Here is a 15645-nt window from a genome sequence, read left to right as displayed (position 1 = left end):
TTTTTTTCTTCCCGTGTCCCAGTTAACACAGCAAGGCTCAGCATTTCTGAAATGTGTTTCAGATCTAGAGTTGGCTGGAGTAATTATGCCCGTTCCAGTTTTGGAACAGGGGCTAGGGTTTTATTTTATCTCTTCATTGTACCAAAGAAGGTCAATTCCTTCAGACCAGTTCCGGATCTATTGAATCGTTATGTATACCAACATTAAAGATGGTTTCTGTAGGACTATTCTGCCTTTTGTTTAGCAAGGGCATTTTATGTCTACAATAGTTTTGCAGGATGTGTATCTGCATATTCCGATTCATTCAGATCACTTTTAGTGTTTGAGATTCTCTTTTTAGACAAGCATTACCAGTTTTGTGGCTCTACTGTTTGGCCTAGCCTCAGTTCCAAGAATTTTTTTCAAAGATTCTCGGTGCCCTTCTTTCTGTATTCAGAGAACAGGGTTTTTTCCTTATTTGGACGATTATCTTGGTATTTGCTCAGTCTTCTCATTCAAAGAATCTCATGCGATTCGACTTGTGTTGTTTCTTCAAGATCATGGTTGGAGGATCAATTTACCCAAAAGTTCATTGATTCCTCAGTTAAGGGTAACCTTTCTGGGTTTCCAGATAGATTCAGTGTCCATGACTCTGTCTTTAACAGACAAGAGACGTCTAAATTGTTTTCAGCTTGTCGAAACCTTCAGTCACAATCATTTCCTTCGGTAACCATATGCATGGAAATTCTAGGTCTTATGACTGCTGCATTGGACGCAATCCCCTTTGCTTGTTTTCTCCAACATAGGTGTGTCCGGTCCACGGCGTCATCCTTACTTGTGGGATATTCTCTTCCCCAACAGGAAATGGCAAAGAGCCCAGCAAAGCTGGTCACATGATCCCTCCTAGGCTCCGCCTTCCCCAGTCATTCTCTTTGCCGTTGTACAGGCAACATCTCCACGGAGATGGCTTAGAGTTTTTTGGTGTTTAAATGTAGTTTTTATTCTTCAATCAAGAGTTTGTTATTTGAAAATAGTGCTGGTATGTACTATTTACTCTGAAACAGGAAAGAGATGAAGATTTCTGTTTGTAAGAGGAAAATGATTTTAGCAACCGTTACTAAAATCGATGGCTGTTTCCACACAGGACTGTTGAGAGGAATTAACTTCAGTTGGGGGAAACAGTGAGCAGACTTTTGCTGCTTGAGGTATGACACATTTCTAACAAGACTCGGTAATGCTGGAAGCTGTCATTTTCCCTATGGGAACCGGTAAGCCATTTTCTTAGTTTAAGTAAAAGAATAAAGGGCTTCATTAGGGCTTAAAAAACTGGTAGACATTTTTCTGGGCTAAAACGATTACTTTACTAAGTATATTTGGCAGATTATTACTTTTAATAGTTGTTAAATCTTGGGGATTGTTTTAATAAAAACGGCAGGCACTGTATTGGACACCTTTTTCAATGGGGGCCTTTTCTAGTCATAGACAGAGCCTCATTTTCGCGCCTCTAATGCGCAGTTGTTTTTGGAAAGCATGGCATGCAGATGCATGTGTGAGGAGCTAAGAACCACTGAAAAAGCTTATAGAAGGCATCATTTGGTATCGTATTCCCCTCTGGGCTTGGTTGGGTCTCAGCAAAGCAGATACCTGGGACTGTATAGGGGTTAAATGTAAAAACGGCTCCGGTTCCGTTATTTTAAGGGTTAAAGCTTTCAAATTTGGTGTGCAATACTTTTAAGGCTTTAAGTTACTGTGGTGAAATTTTGGTGAAATTTGAACAATTCCTTCATACTTTTTCACATATTCAGTAATAAAGTGTGTTCAGTTTGAAATTTAAAGGGACAGTAACGGTTTTATTGTAAAACGTTTTTTGGGCTTTGTTCACAAGTTTAAGCCTGTTTAACATGTCTGAACCATCAGATAACGATGTTCTATATGTATGAATGCCAATGTGTCTCCCCATTTAAATATATGTGATATATTTGTGTCATAATGTCCAAACAAAGTAGGGATAATAATGCCATAGATATGATATTGCCCAAGATGATTCCTCTAATGAGGGGAGTAAGCATGGTACTGCATCATCCCCTTCTGTGTCTACACCAGTTTTGCCCACACAAGTGGCCCCTAGTACATCTAGTGCGCCAATACTTATTACCATACAACAATTAATGGCTGTAATGGATAATTCTATTGCATGCATTTTTTCCAAAATGCCTACTTATCAGAGAAAGCGTGATTGCTCTGTTTTAAACACTGAAGAGCAAGAGGACGCTGATGATATCTGTTCTGACATACCCTCACACCTATCTGAAGGGGCCAGGAGGGAGGTTTTGTCTGAGGGAGAAATTTCAGATTCAGGGAAAATTTCTCAACAAGCAGAACCTGATATTGTAACTTTTAAATTTAAATTTCAACATCTCCACGCACTACTTAAGGAGGTATTATCTACTCTGGATGATTGTGACAATTTGGTCATTCCAGAGAAATTAGGTAAGATGGACAAGTTCCTAGAGGTTCCGGTGCCCGCCGATGTTTTTCCTATACCCAAGCGGGTGGCGGACATAGTAAATAAGGAGTGGGAAAGGCCCGGCATACCTTTTGTCCTCCCCCTATATTTAAGAAATTAGTTCCTATAGTCGACCCCAGAAAGGACTTATAGCATACAGTCCCCAAGGTCGAGGGGGCGGTTTCTACTCTAAACAAACGCACTTCTATTCCTATAGAAGATAGTTGTGCTTTCAAGATCCTATGGATTAAAGGTTAGAGGGTTTGCTTAAAAAGATGTTTGTTCAGCAAGGTTACCTTCTACAACCAATTTCATGCATTGTTCCTGTCACTACAGCTGCGTGTTTCTGGTTCGAAGAACTAGAAAAGTCGCTCAATAAAGAATCTTCGTACGAGGTGGTTTTGGACAGAGTTCAAGCTCTTAAATTGGCTAACTCTTTTTTATTTTAGATGCCGCTTTGCAATTAGCTAGATTAGCGGCGAATAATTCAGGGTTTGCTATCGTGGCGCGCAGAGCGCTTTTGCTTAACATCCCTTTCAAGGGTAAAACACTGTTTGGCCCTGACTTGAAAGAGATTATTTCAGACATCACTGGGGGAAAGGGCCACGCCCTTCCTCTGGATAGGTCTTTTAAGGCTAAAAAGAAGCCAAATTTTCGTCCCTTTCGCAGAAACGGACCAGCCTCAAATTCTACACCCTCTAAGCAAGAGGGTAATACTTCTCAAACCAAGCCAGCCTGGAGGCCGATGCAAGGCTGGAACAAGGGTAAGCAGGCCAAGTCACCTGCCTCTGCTACCAAAACAGCAGGAAGTGTTGGCCCCCGATCTGGGAAGGATCTGGTGGGGGGCAGACTTTCTCTCTTTGCTCAGGCTGGGGCAAGAGATGTTCAGGATCCTTGGGCGCTAGAAATAGTTTCTCAAGGTTATCTCCTGGAATTCAGGGAACTACCCCCAAGGGGAAGGTTCCACAGGTCTCAATTATCTTCGAACAGGCATTCTTACGCTGTGTAGAAGACCTGTTAAGCATTGGAGTGATTCATCCTGTTCCATTAGGAGAACAAGGGATGGGTTTTTACTCCAACCTGTTCATAATTCCCAAAAAAGAGGGAACATTCAGACCTATTTTAGATCTCAAGATTCTAAACAAGTTTCTAAGGGTTTCATCATTCAAAATGGAAACCATTCGAACGATCCTTCCTACCATCCAGGAAGGTCAATTCATGACCACGGTGGACTTAAAGGATGCGTACCTACATATTCCTATCCACAAGGAACATTTTCGGTTCCTAAGGTTCGCCTTTCTGGACAAGCATTTCCTGTGGCACTTCCATTCGGATTAGCCACTGCTCCAAGGATTTTCACAAGGGTACTAGGGTCCCTTCTAGCGGTGCTAAGACCAAGGGGCATGGCAGTAGTACCTTACTTGGACGACATCCTGATTCAAGTGTCGTCTCTGTCAAAAGTAAGGGCTCATACGGACATTGTCCTAGCCTTTCTCAGATCTCACAGGTGGAAAGTGAACATAGAAAAAAGTTCTCTGTCCCCGTCAACAAGAGTTCCCTTCTTGGGAACAATAATAGTTTCCTTAGAAATGAAGGTTTTTCTGACAGAGGCCAGAAAATCAAAACTTCTAAGCTCTTGTCAGGTACTTCATTCTGTTCTTCTTCCTTCCATAGCGCAGTCCATGGAAGTAATAGGTTTGATGGTTGCGGCAATGGACATAGTTCCTTTTGCACGAATTCATCTAAGACCATTGCACCTGTGCATGCTCAGACAGTGGAATGGGGATTATACAGACTTGTCTCCGACGATACAAGTAGATCAAATAACCAGTGATTCACTCCGTTGGTGGCTGACCCTGGACAACCTGTCACAGGGAATGAGCTTCCGCAGACCAGAATAGGTCATTGTCACGACCGAAGCCAGTCTGGTGGGCTGGGGCGCGGTCTGGGAACCCCTGAAAACTCAGGGTCTATGGTTTCGGGAAGACTCTCTTCTCCCGATAAACATAATGGAACTGAGAGCGATATTCAATGCTCTCAAGGCTTGGCCTCGCCTAGCAAAGGCCAAATTCATAAGGGAGTGGGAACTCCATCTGGAAATCTTTGCCCAAATAACTCAATTATGGGGCATTCCAGACATGGTGCTGATGGCCTCTCGTCAGAACTTCATGGTCCCTTGTTACGGGTCCAAATCCAGGGATCCCAAGGCGACTATTGGATACAATAGTAGCACCTTGGATCTTCAACCTAGCTTATGTATTCCCACCGTTTCCTCTCATTCCCAGGCTGGTAGCCAGGATCAATCTGGAGAGGGCTTCGGTGACCTTGATAGTTCCTGTGTGGCCACGCAGGACTTGGTATGCAGACCTGGTGAATGTGTCATCGGCTCCACCATGGAAGCTACCTTTGAGACAGGACCTTCTTATTCAGGGTCCATTCGAACATCCGAATCTGTTTTTCCTCCAACTGACTGCTTGGAGTTTGAACGCTTGATTTTATCAAAGCGTGGGTTTTCAGATTCTGTAATAGATACTCTTATTCAGGCTAGAAAGCCTGTAACTAGAAAAATTTACCATAATATATGGAAAAAATATATCTGTTGGTGTGAATCTAAAGGATTCCCATGGAACAAGATAAAAATTCCTAAGATTCTTTCCTTTCTACAAGAAGGTTTGTAGAAAGGATTTTCTGCGAGTTCTCTGAAGGGACAGATCTCTGCTTTATCTGTTTTACTTCACAAAAGGCTGGCAGCTGTGCCAGACGTTTAAGCGTTTGTTCAGGCTCTGGTTAGAATCAAGCCTGTTTACAGACCTTTGACTCTTCCCTGGAGTCTTAATCTAGTTCTTTCAGTTCTTCAAGGGGTTCAGTTTGAACCCTTACATTCCGTAGATATTAAGTTATTATCTTGGAAAGTTTTGTTTTAGGTTGCAATTTCTTCCGCTAGAAGAATTTCTGAGTTAGCTGCTCTGCAGTGTTCTCCGCCCTATCTGGTCCATGCAGATAAGGTGGTTTTACGTACTGAGCCTGGTTTTATTCCGAAGGTTGTTTCCAACAAAAATATTAACCAGGAGATAGTTGTACCTTCTTTGTGTCTGAATCCAGTTTCATAGAAGGAACGTTTGTTACACAATTTGGACGTTGTCCGTGCTCTAAAATTCTATTTAGATGCTACAAAGGATTTCAAACAAACATCTTCCTTGTTTGTTGTTTATTCTGGTAAAAGGAGAGGTCAAAAAGCAACTTCTACCTCTCTATCTTTTTGGTTTAAAAGCATCATCAGATTGGCTTATGAGACTGCCGGACGGCAGCCTCCTGAAAGAATCACAGCTCATTCCACTAGGGCCGTGGCTTCCACATGGGCCTTTAAGAACGAGGCTTCTGTTGATCAGATATGTAAGGCAGCGACTTGGTCTTCACTGCACACTTTTACCAAATTTTACAAATTTGATACTTTTGCTTCTTCTGAGGCTATTTTTGGGAGAAAGGTTTTGCAAACCGTGGTGCCTTCCATCTAGGTGACCTGATTTGCTCCCTCCCATCATCCGTGTCCTAAAGCTTTGGTATTGGTTCCCACAAGTAAGGATGACGCCGTGGACCGGACACACCTATGTTGGAGAAAACAGAATTTATGTTTACCTGATAAATTACTTTCTCCAACGGTGTGTCCGGTCCACGGCCCGCCCTGGTTTTTTAATCAGGTCTGATGATTTATTTTCTTTAACTACAGTCACCACGGTATCATATGATTTCTCCTATGCAAATATTCCTCCTTTACGTCGGTCGAATGACTGGGGAAGGCGGAGCCTAGGAGGGATCATGTGACCAGCTTTGCTGGGCTCTTTGCCATTTCCTGTTGGGGAAGAGAATATCCCACAAGTAAGGATGACGCCGTGGACCGGACACACCGTTGGAGAAAGTAATTTATCAGGTAAACATAAATTCTGTTTTTCACATGCGACCTCTTCAGCTCTGTTTGCTGAATCAATGGTGCAAGGATTACACAAAGATATTTCAATTTATATCTTTAAAACCGATTGTTCAACACTCTCTAACGTGGTGGACAGATCACCATCGTTTAATTCAGGGGGCTTCTTTTGTGCTTCCGACCTGGACTGTAATTTCAACAGATACAAGTCTCACAGGTTGGGGAGCTGTGTGGGGATCTCTGTCGGCACAAGGAGTTTGGGAATCTCAGGAGGTGAGATTACCGATAAATATTTTGGAACTCCGTGCAGTTTTCAGAGCTCTTCAGTTTTGGCCTCTTCTGTAGAGAGAATCGTTCATTTGTTTTCAGACAGACAATGTCACAACTGTGGCATACATCATCAAGGAGCGACTCACAGTCCTCTGGCTATGAAAGAAGTATCTCAATTTTTTTGGTTTGGGCGGATTCCAGCTCCTGTCTAATCTCTGCGGTTCATATCCCAGGTGTAGACAATTGGGAAGCGGATTATTTCGGTCGCCAAACGTTGCATCCGGGCGAATGGTTCTTCACCCAGAGGTATTTCTTCAGGTTGTTCAAATGTGGGAACTTCCAGAAATAGATCTGATGGCGTCTCATCTAAACAAGAAACTTCCCAGATATCTGTCCAGATCCCGGGATCCTTAGGCGGAGGCAGTGGATGCATTATCACTTCCTTGGAAGTATCATCCTGTCTATATCTTTCCGCCTCTAGTTCTTCTTCCAAGAGTAATCTCCAAGATTCTGAAGGAATGCTCGTTGTTCTGCTGGTAGCTCCGGCATGGCCTTACAGGTTTGGTATGCGGATCTTGTCCGGATGGCCTCTTGCCAGCCGTGGACTCTTCCGTTAAGACCAGACCTTTCCGTCGCAAGGTCCTTTTTTCCATCAGGATCTCAAATCCTTAAATTTAAAGGTATGGAGATTGAACGCTTGATTCCTGGTCAAAGAGGTTTCTCTGACTCTGTGATTAATACTATGTTACAGGCTCGTAATTCTGTATCTAGAGAGATATATTTTAGAGTCTGGAAGACTTATATTTTTTGGTGTCTTTCTCATCTTTTTTCTTGGCATTCTTTTAGAATACCGAGAATTTTTCAGTTTCTTCAGGATGGTTTAGATAAGGGTTTGTCTGCAAGTTCCTTGAAAGGACAAATCTCTGCTCTTTCTGTTCTTTTTCACAGAAAGATTGCTATTCTTCCTGATATTTATTGTTTTATACAAGCTTTGGTTCGTATAAAACCTGTCATTAAGTCAATTTCTCCTCCTTGGAGTTTGAATTTGGTTCTGGGAGCTCTTCAAGCTCCTCCCTTTGAACCTATGCATTCATTGGTCATTAAATTACTTTCTTGGAAAAGTTTTGTTCCTTTTGGCCATCTCTTCTGCCAGAAGAGTTTCTGATTTATCTGCTCTTTCTTGTGAGTCTCCTTTTCTGATTTTTCATCAGGATGAGGCGGTGTTGCGAACTTCTTCTGAATTTTTACCTAAAGTTGTGTATTCCAACAACATTAGTAGAGAAATTGTGGTTCCTTCATTATGTCCTTATCCTAAGAATTCTAAGGAGAAATCTTTGCATTCTTTGGATGTTGTTAGAGCTTTGAAATATTATGTTGAAGCTACTAAGTCTTTCCGAAAGACTTCTAGTCTATTTGTTATCTTTTCCGGTTCTAGAAAAGGCCAGATAGCTTCTGCCATTTCTTTGGCATCTTGGTTGAAATCTTTAATTCATCTTGCCTATGTTGAGTCGGGTAAAACTCCGCCTCAGAGGATTACAGCTCATTCTACCAGGTCAGTTTCTACTTCCTGGGCGTTTAAGAATGAAGTTTCGGTTGATCACATTTGCAAAGTTGCAACTTGGTCCTCTTTGCATATTTTTACTAAATTCTACCATTTTGATGTAATTTCTTCTTCTGAAGCAGTTTTCGGTAGAAAAGTATTTCAGGCAGCAGTTTCAGTATGAATCTTCTGCTTATGTTTTTTATTATACTTTATTTTGGGTGTGGATTATTTTCAGCAGGAATTGGCTGTCTTTATTTTATCCCTCCCTCTCTAGTGACTCTTGTGTGGAAAGATCCACATCTTGGGTAGTCATTATCCCATACGTCACTAGCTCATGGACTCTTGCTAATTACATGAAAGAAAACATAATTTATGTAAGAACTTACCTGATAAATTCATTTCTTTCATATTAGCAAGAGTCCATGAGGCCCACCCTTGTTTGTGGTGGTTATGATTTTTTTGTATAAAGCACAATTATTCCAATTCCTTATTTTATATGCTTTCGCACTTTTTTATCACCCCACTTCTTGGCTATTCGTTAAACTGAATTGTGGGTGTGGTGAGGGGTGTATTTATAGGCATTTTAAGGTTTGGGAAACTTTGCCCCTCCTGGTAGGAATGTATATCCCATACGTCACTAGCTCATGGACTCTTGCTAATATGAAAGAAATGAATTTATCAGGTAAGTTCTTACATAAATTATGTTTTTCTTTTCTTTTTAGACAGAGTCCACGGCCCGCCCTGTTTTATGAGACAGATTATTTTTTTTTAAACTTCAGACACCTCTGCACCTTGGCTTTTCCTTTCTCTTCCTAACTTCGGTCGAATGACTGGAGTGGGAGGGAAGGGAGGAGCTATATATACAGCTCTGCTGTGGTGCTCTTTGCCGCCTCCTGCTGACCAGGAGGCGTAATCCCACAAGTAAGGATGAAATCCGTGGACTCATTGTGTCTAAAAAGAAACAAATTTATCAGGTAAGCATAAATTTTCTTTCTTTCATGTAATTAGCAAGAGTCCATGAGCTAGTGACGTATGGGATATACATTCCTACCAGGAGGGGCAAAGTTTCCCAAACCTTAAAATGCCTATAAATACACCCCTCACCACACCCACAATTCAGTTTTACAAACTTTGCCTCCCGTGGAGGTGGTGAAGTAAGTTTGTGCTAGATTCTTCGTTGATATGCGCTCCGCAGCAGGCTGGAGCCCGGTTTTCCTCTCAGCGTGCAGTGAATGTCAGAGGGATGTAAAGAGAGTATTGCCTATTTGAATTCAATGATCTCCTTCTACGGGGTCTATTTCATAGATTCTCTGTTATCGGTCGTAGAGATTCATCTCTTACCTCCCTTTTCAGATCGACGATATACTCTTATATATACCATTACCTCTACTGATTCTCGTTTCAGTACTGGTTTGGCTTTCTACTATATGTAGATGAGTGTCCTGGGGTAAGTTGTGAATTCTAACAACATTAGTGGAGGAATTATTGTCTTTTCCTTGTGTCCTAATTCTATGAATTCTTTGGTAAGATTCTTACATTCTTTAGGATGTGGTAAGAGTTTTGAAATATTATGTTGAAGCTACTCAGATTTCAGACAGACTAGTCTATTTGTTATCTTTTTTTGGTTTTAGGAAGGTCAGAAGGCTTATGCCATTTCTTTGCCATCTTGGTTAAGCTTTTGATTCATTATGCTTATTTGGAGTCAGATTATTCCCCGTCTCAGAGGATTACGGCTCTTTTTACTAGGTCAGTTTCTACTTCCTAGGCTTTTAAGAATGAAGCTTCTGTTGATCAAATTTGCAAAGCAATGACTTGGTCTTCTTTGCATACTTTTACTAATTCTACCATTTTGATGTTTTCTCTTCTTTAGAAGCAGTTTTTGGTAGAATAGTACTTTAGGCAGCTGTTTCAGTTTGATTCTTCTGCTTATAATTTCATTTTTTTTCATTTTTAAAATTGAAACTTTTGATTTGGGTAGTGGATTAATTTTTCAGCGGAATTGGCTGTCTTTATTTTATCCCTCCCTCTCTAGTGACTCTTGCGTGGAAGTTCCACATCTTGGGTATTTATATCCCATACGTCACTAGCTCATGGACTCTTGCTAATTACATGAAAGAAAACATAATTTATGTAAGAACTTACCTGATAAATTCATTTCTTTCATATTAGCAAGAGTCCATGAGGCCCACCCTTTTTTGTGGTGGTTATGATTTTTTTGTATAAAGCACAATTATTCCAATTCCTTATTTTTTTGATGCTTTCGCTCTTTTCTTATCACCCCACTTCTTGGCTATTCGTTAAACTGAATTGTGGGTGTGGTGAGGGGTGTATTATAAATTATGTTTTTTACCCACTGATGCAGAGAGGGGCACTCTGTGGCCCTCTCTGCATCGGCCATTGATGGTGCCGATCGTTGGTGAGTAGGAGCAGCGGGTTTTTCCTTTTAGTGTCTGCTCAGAGTGCGGGCGCCTCATTTCCTTTAGATGCATTTGAGTGCATGAGGCATATTTTTGTTTAGCAAATTGGGTACTGGCAGACAGACACCATAGATCTGAAGGATGCATACCTTCACATTATGATTCACTGAGATCACCAGTATCAGTTTTGCTTTCCTGGACAAGCATTACCAATTTATAGCTCTCCCGTTTAGTTTAGCTACGCCTCCCAGGGCTTTTACAAAGGTTCTGGGGGCTCTCCTTGCTGTAGTCAGACTACAGGGGATTGCTTTTTGTGGCGCCTTACTTGGATGACATCTTGGTTCAAGCACCATCTTTACATTTAGTGACATCTCACACAGAAGTTACTCTGGTACCTTTTGGATGCATGGCTGGAAACTAATCCTAAGAAAGAGTTCTCTCACCCCCAACCCGAAAGTGAGCTTTCTAGGGATCATTATAGATTCTATCAGCATGCGTATTTATCTCAAAGATCAACGCAAGGAGAAGCTTTAGACGTGGACCCGTTGCTCAGTGTGCCTAGATGGATATGGCTGCACCTCACTGATGAGGCCCACAATAGGCCGAAACGTGCTTCTGGGGTTTTGCCGTTTGTCTCGTTCAGAGATTGATTGCCTGGTATTTCGGGGCTGGTCTGCACTGTTAAGTCAGGATCAGACTGATATGTTACAGGAAAGTTCTTCTCTGTGAAAGGCACATGTTGAGCAAAAAGAGGCTGCTTCTTTGGTGGTAAATGGCCATAGAACAAGCTATTATGCAATTGTTTGTTTCCAGGTTGAGCGCTTCTCTTTTTATTTATAGAATCTTCAGACTGCCTGCCATCTTCTCCACGCCACTCTTTGGCGCTCAATGTATGTGGTAGGTCTTATGGTGGCGGCTTTGGACCCTATTCCTTTTGCTCGCTTCCATCTGAGATCTATACAGTTATGTATGCTAAGGCAATGAAATGTTAATCACTCAGACCTGTCTCTGTTAATATCTCTGAACCCAGTGACAAGTCTCTCTCTCTACTGGTGGTAGTCTTGGGAACCCATTCTCCAGGGCTTGTGCTTCCAGCGTCCATAGTTTTGTCTGAGAGGATTCTGTGAAGCGGTGATTGATACTCTGGTCCAGGCTCATAAGACTGCTACCAGACAATTTTACCATAACTTGTGGAGGCATGATTTGTCATGGTGTGTGGCGCGTGAGTTTCCTTGGCATAAGGTGAGGACTCGGCGTATCCTTCAGTTTCTGCAGGATGGCCTAGAGGAAGGGCCTGTCGGCTAGTTCTCTTAAAGGTCAGATTTCTGCTTTTTCCGTTTTATTGCATAGGAGGTTGGCTTATTTTGCTAGATGTTCAGTCGTTTATTCAGGCTATTGCTAGAATTTAGACCTTTTTTTAATACATTGTTCCTCCATGAAGTCTTAAAGGGACAGTCTAGTTCAAAACAAACTCATGATTCAGATAGGGCATGTCATTTTAAACAATTTTCCAATTTACTTCTATCTCCAATTTTGCTTTGTTCTCTTGGTATTCTTATTTGAAAGCTAAACCTAGGAGGTTCATATGCCAATTTCTAAACCCTTTAAGGCCGCCTCTTATCTCAGGGCATTTTGACAATTTTTCACCACTAGAGGGCATTCATGTGTGTCATATAGATAACATTGAGCTCACGCACGTGGAGTTCCTAGAAGCCAGCACTGGCTAAAATGCAAGTCTGCCAAAAGAACTGAAATAAGGGGCAGTTTGCAGAGGCTTAGATACAAGATAATCAAAGAGATAAAAAGTGTATTAATAACTGTGTTGGTTATGCAAAACTAGGGAATGGATAATAAAGGGATTATCTATCTTTTAAAACCATAAATATTCTGATGTAGACTGTCCCTTTTAATTTTGTTCTTAGAGTTCAACAGGTTCCGTTTGAGCCTATGCTTTCTATTGTTATAAAGTTACTTACTTGGAAAGTGTTGTTTCTCTAAGCTATTTCCTCTGCTCATAGAGTGTCTGTCTGCTCTCCAGTGTGACCCGCCTTATTTAGTGTTTCATTCGGATAAGGCTGTACTATGGATAAAGAAGGGTTTTTACTTAAGGTTGTCGCAACTCACATTATTAATCAGGAAATTGTTCCATCTCTTTATCCCAATCCTCCTTCCTCTGTGGAGAGGTTGTTGCATAATCCTAATGTGGTTAGAGCTTTAAAGTTCTATCTTCATGCTGTCAAGGATTTTTGTCAATCATCTTCCTTGTTTATCATTTATTCTGGTAATCGCAAGGGTCAAAAATCCACAGCTGTTATACCCTGTATCCTTCTGGCTCAGATGTTTGCATGGCTTATATAGAAGCAGGCAAGCAGCCTCCATCACAGATTACAGCACATTCTACCATGCAGTGGCTTCTTCCTGGGCCTTCAAGAATGAGGCTTCAGTTTAACAGATTTGTATGGCTGCTACTTGGTCTTCATTACATACTTTCATAAAATTAAAAAAATTTGATCCTTTTTGCCTCAGCTGAGGCGTCTTGGGAGAAAAGTTCTTCAAGTGGTTGTGCCTAGTTTTTAGAACTGCCTTCCCTACCTTTCCCTCCCTAAATTTTTCTTGAACCACCATAGCTTGGGTATTGGTTTTCCATATGTTATGAAAAGGAATTCAGGGACTCGCTGCCATTAGAAAGAAATATCATTTATGCTTACCTGATAAATAATTTTCTTTTTTAGCAGTGGTCTTATGGCACCTCTTTACTCCTTTTATCTCTCTACTTTTTCTTATCCTCAGCTTGAACTACTGAGAGGGGAAGTGGGAGGGATATAGAATTCTCTGTTTGGGGTGTCTTTGCCTCCTCCTGGTGACCCATATGCTATGAATAGGAATTTGGGTTATCTCACTGCTAAGAAAGTATTTATCAGGTAAGCATAAATTATATTTTATGCTTACCTGATGATAAATTAATTTCCATTATAGTGATGAGCGTCCACGAGGCCCCACCTTTTTTTTTTTTTTTTTTTTTTTTTTTTTTATCATCTATTTTTTCCTGCTCCTATTGTTTGCTTTTATTACTTTTCCTTCCTCTTTGTGCTCGGCTATGTGTTAGACTGAGGTACTGGTGAGATGGGAAGGGTTTTATAGGGTTCTTCTCTAGTGCTAGGGAAGAGTAATGCCCAGGAGTAATGGATTGTGGACTCTCACCACAATGAAAGAAATGGATTTTTCTGGTGAGTATAAATTGTTTTCTTGAGCACTGTATATGTATTACATAGTTGCAAACACTGTTACCATCTAATGCTAAAGTTGTGCATTTTCCTGAACCTGTTTAAAAGTGCATATACAGCGCCAACATCCAAACAGATACAAGCTCCCAAAGTGAGACCCCTAAAAACGCAAAAAAGAGGGATCGCCAGCTACAGACTAAAGTATCAGAATAACAAAATATTAAAATACATTTATTACATTCACATAAACTAGGGTACCCTATGTACATAAACAATTTGATTAAAAACAATTAAAAAATAAGTTAAAAACAATAGAGTAAGTGCCCCTCCGGAGAGAGGGGAATACCAAAACATATAAACACAAAAAAATGTGTATTAAGTCCCAAATGATATAAAAAGTCTTAATAAGTGATGATATCCTTAACAAATGTCCTGTGTAACGGATACGGTGCCCTTGTGAATCCAATTAATTCTTTGTGTATGATGGGGTATCCAAGAAATCAAAAATCAAAATAAAGATGGTTATCAAAAATATATGATAAAAAAAAAAAAAGTGACTCAAGTGAAAAAAGTGAATAAGAAATCCAATAGGATCCAAAAATTGCAGTACCTATGAAAAACAAAAATCACGTAGTGCAATAACGCTTATATGAATATAAACTTAATTGAAAATATGCTTACCCTATATGTAAACTCGAGCAGTGACTACTTATAACATGTACATCAATGCGTTTCGGCCCCAAAGCTGGGCCTTTCTCAAGATGTCTACTGCTGGTAAAAGTATGGCTTAAATAGCCTATAGGGACCAATCAAGATGGGTGTAATTTCCCGCCTTAAATTGCCTTTACATGTATCATGACAACCCTCTAATGCCCTTAATAAAGATGGTGGCCACTGGCTTTTACTTCAGGTAATTTCCCGCCTTAAAATGCCATCTTCCTAAACCTACTTCAGTGTGTTCCTATTGAAGAATAGTCAAAATACAAAAAGAAAGAGTTCAGTTTGACAAAAAGGTCAATTTTTATTTTTATTGTACGCAATCTAAATCCTGTTTCTTTAAATGGAACTCTTTAAAGTCCAAAATAATTGGCACCTTAATGGGCCGCCATAATGAAAAAAAAAAATGAATGCTCTAATTTGTTAGAGCATTTAATTTTAACACTAGTTATGCCCCAACAAGGAGTTGTACTGCTCTTGAGCTGCGTAGCAATGCTGGTCTATAGTGGAAACTGTTGCTCACCCAATCAGCAGCAGCAGTTGCATAGTTAGGTTGTGCGATTACCACAGCTAATTGGGTCAATGACAGTGTCAGCTTAGGACCATCAGTGATCTGCGGTTCCTGGTTGGTACTTTCACTATATGTGTAGCCGTGTTGGGGTATCGCTAGATTTAAATTTACAATAAATTAAGAATGCATTGTAGGGAAAAAAAGTGAAAATTCTAGGCTTTAATAAATCTATTTGACTCCTAGATTGTAATAGAGGAAGAAAAGAAGTTTTTCAAGTTACTGGAGCTCTTGGGACATTACCAAGAAAATGGATCAGTCATTATTTTTGTTGATAAGCAAGAACATGCAGATGGGTTATTGAAGGACTTAATGAAAGCATCTTACCCTTGCTTATCTCTCCATGGAGGTACAGTATTGTTCTTTAACTTTTTTTTTACCATAAATTAATCTATTATCAGTGTTAACAAGTGTTGTATGAGCTGGTTGTCTCTAAATTGTTGTTTATTTTTATTGATGTGGTTCCTTGTATACTCGTGAACAATTTTAACTTGCA

General features: G+C 40.5%; 1 protein-coding gene across 1 annotated transcript in view; it reads left to right on the top strand.

Annotated features, from left to right (window-relative positions):
* Positions 1-15645, top strand: part of DDX46 (DEAD-box helicase 46) — a 377912-nt gene that overhangs the window by 234122 nt on the left and 128145 nt on the right. Inside the window, exon 15 of the mRNA XM_053717210.1 lies at positions 15336-15498. Within this exon, the coding sequence (XP_053573185.1) occupies positions 15336-15498 (163 nt within the window). The remainder of the gene's footprint in view (positions 1-15335; positions 15499-15645) is intronic.

This window comes from Bombina bombina, chromosome 6, assembly GCF_027579735.1.
Source record: "Bombina bombina isolate aBomBom1 chromosome 6, aBomBom1.pri, whole genome shotgun sequence".
Lineage (NCBI taxonomy): Eukaryota > Metazoa > Chordata > Amphibia > Anura > Bombinatoridae > Bombina > Bombina bombina.
The sequence above is the reverse complement of the archived record's forward strand: the minus strand, read 5'-3'. Positions and strand labels throughout refer to the sequence as shown.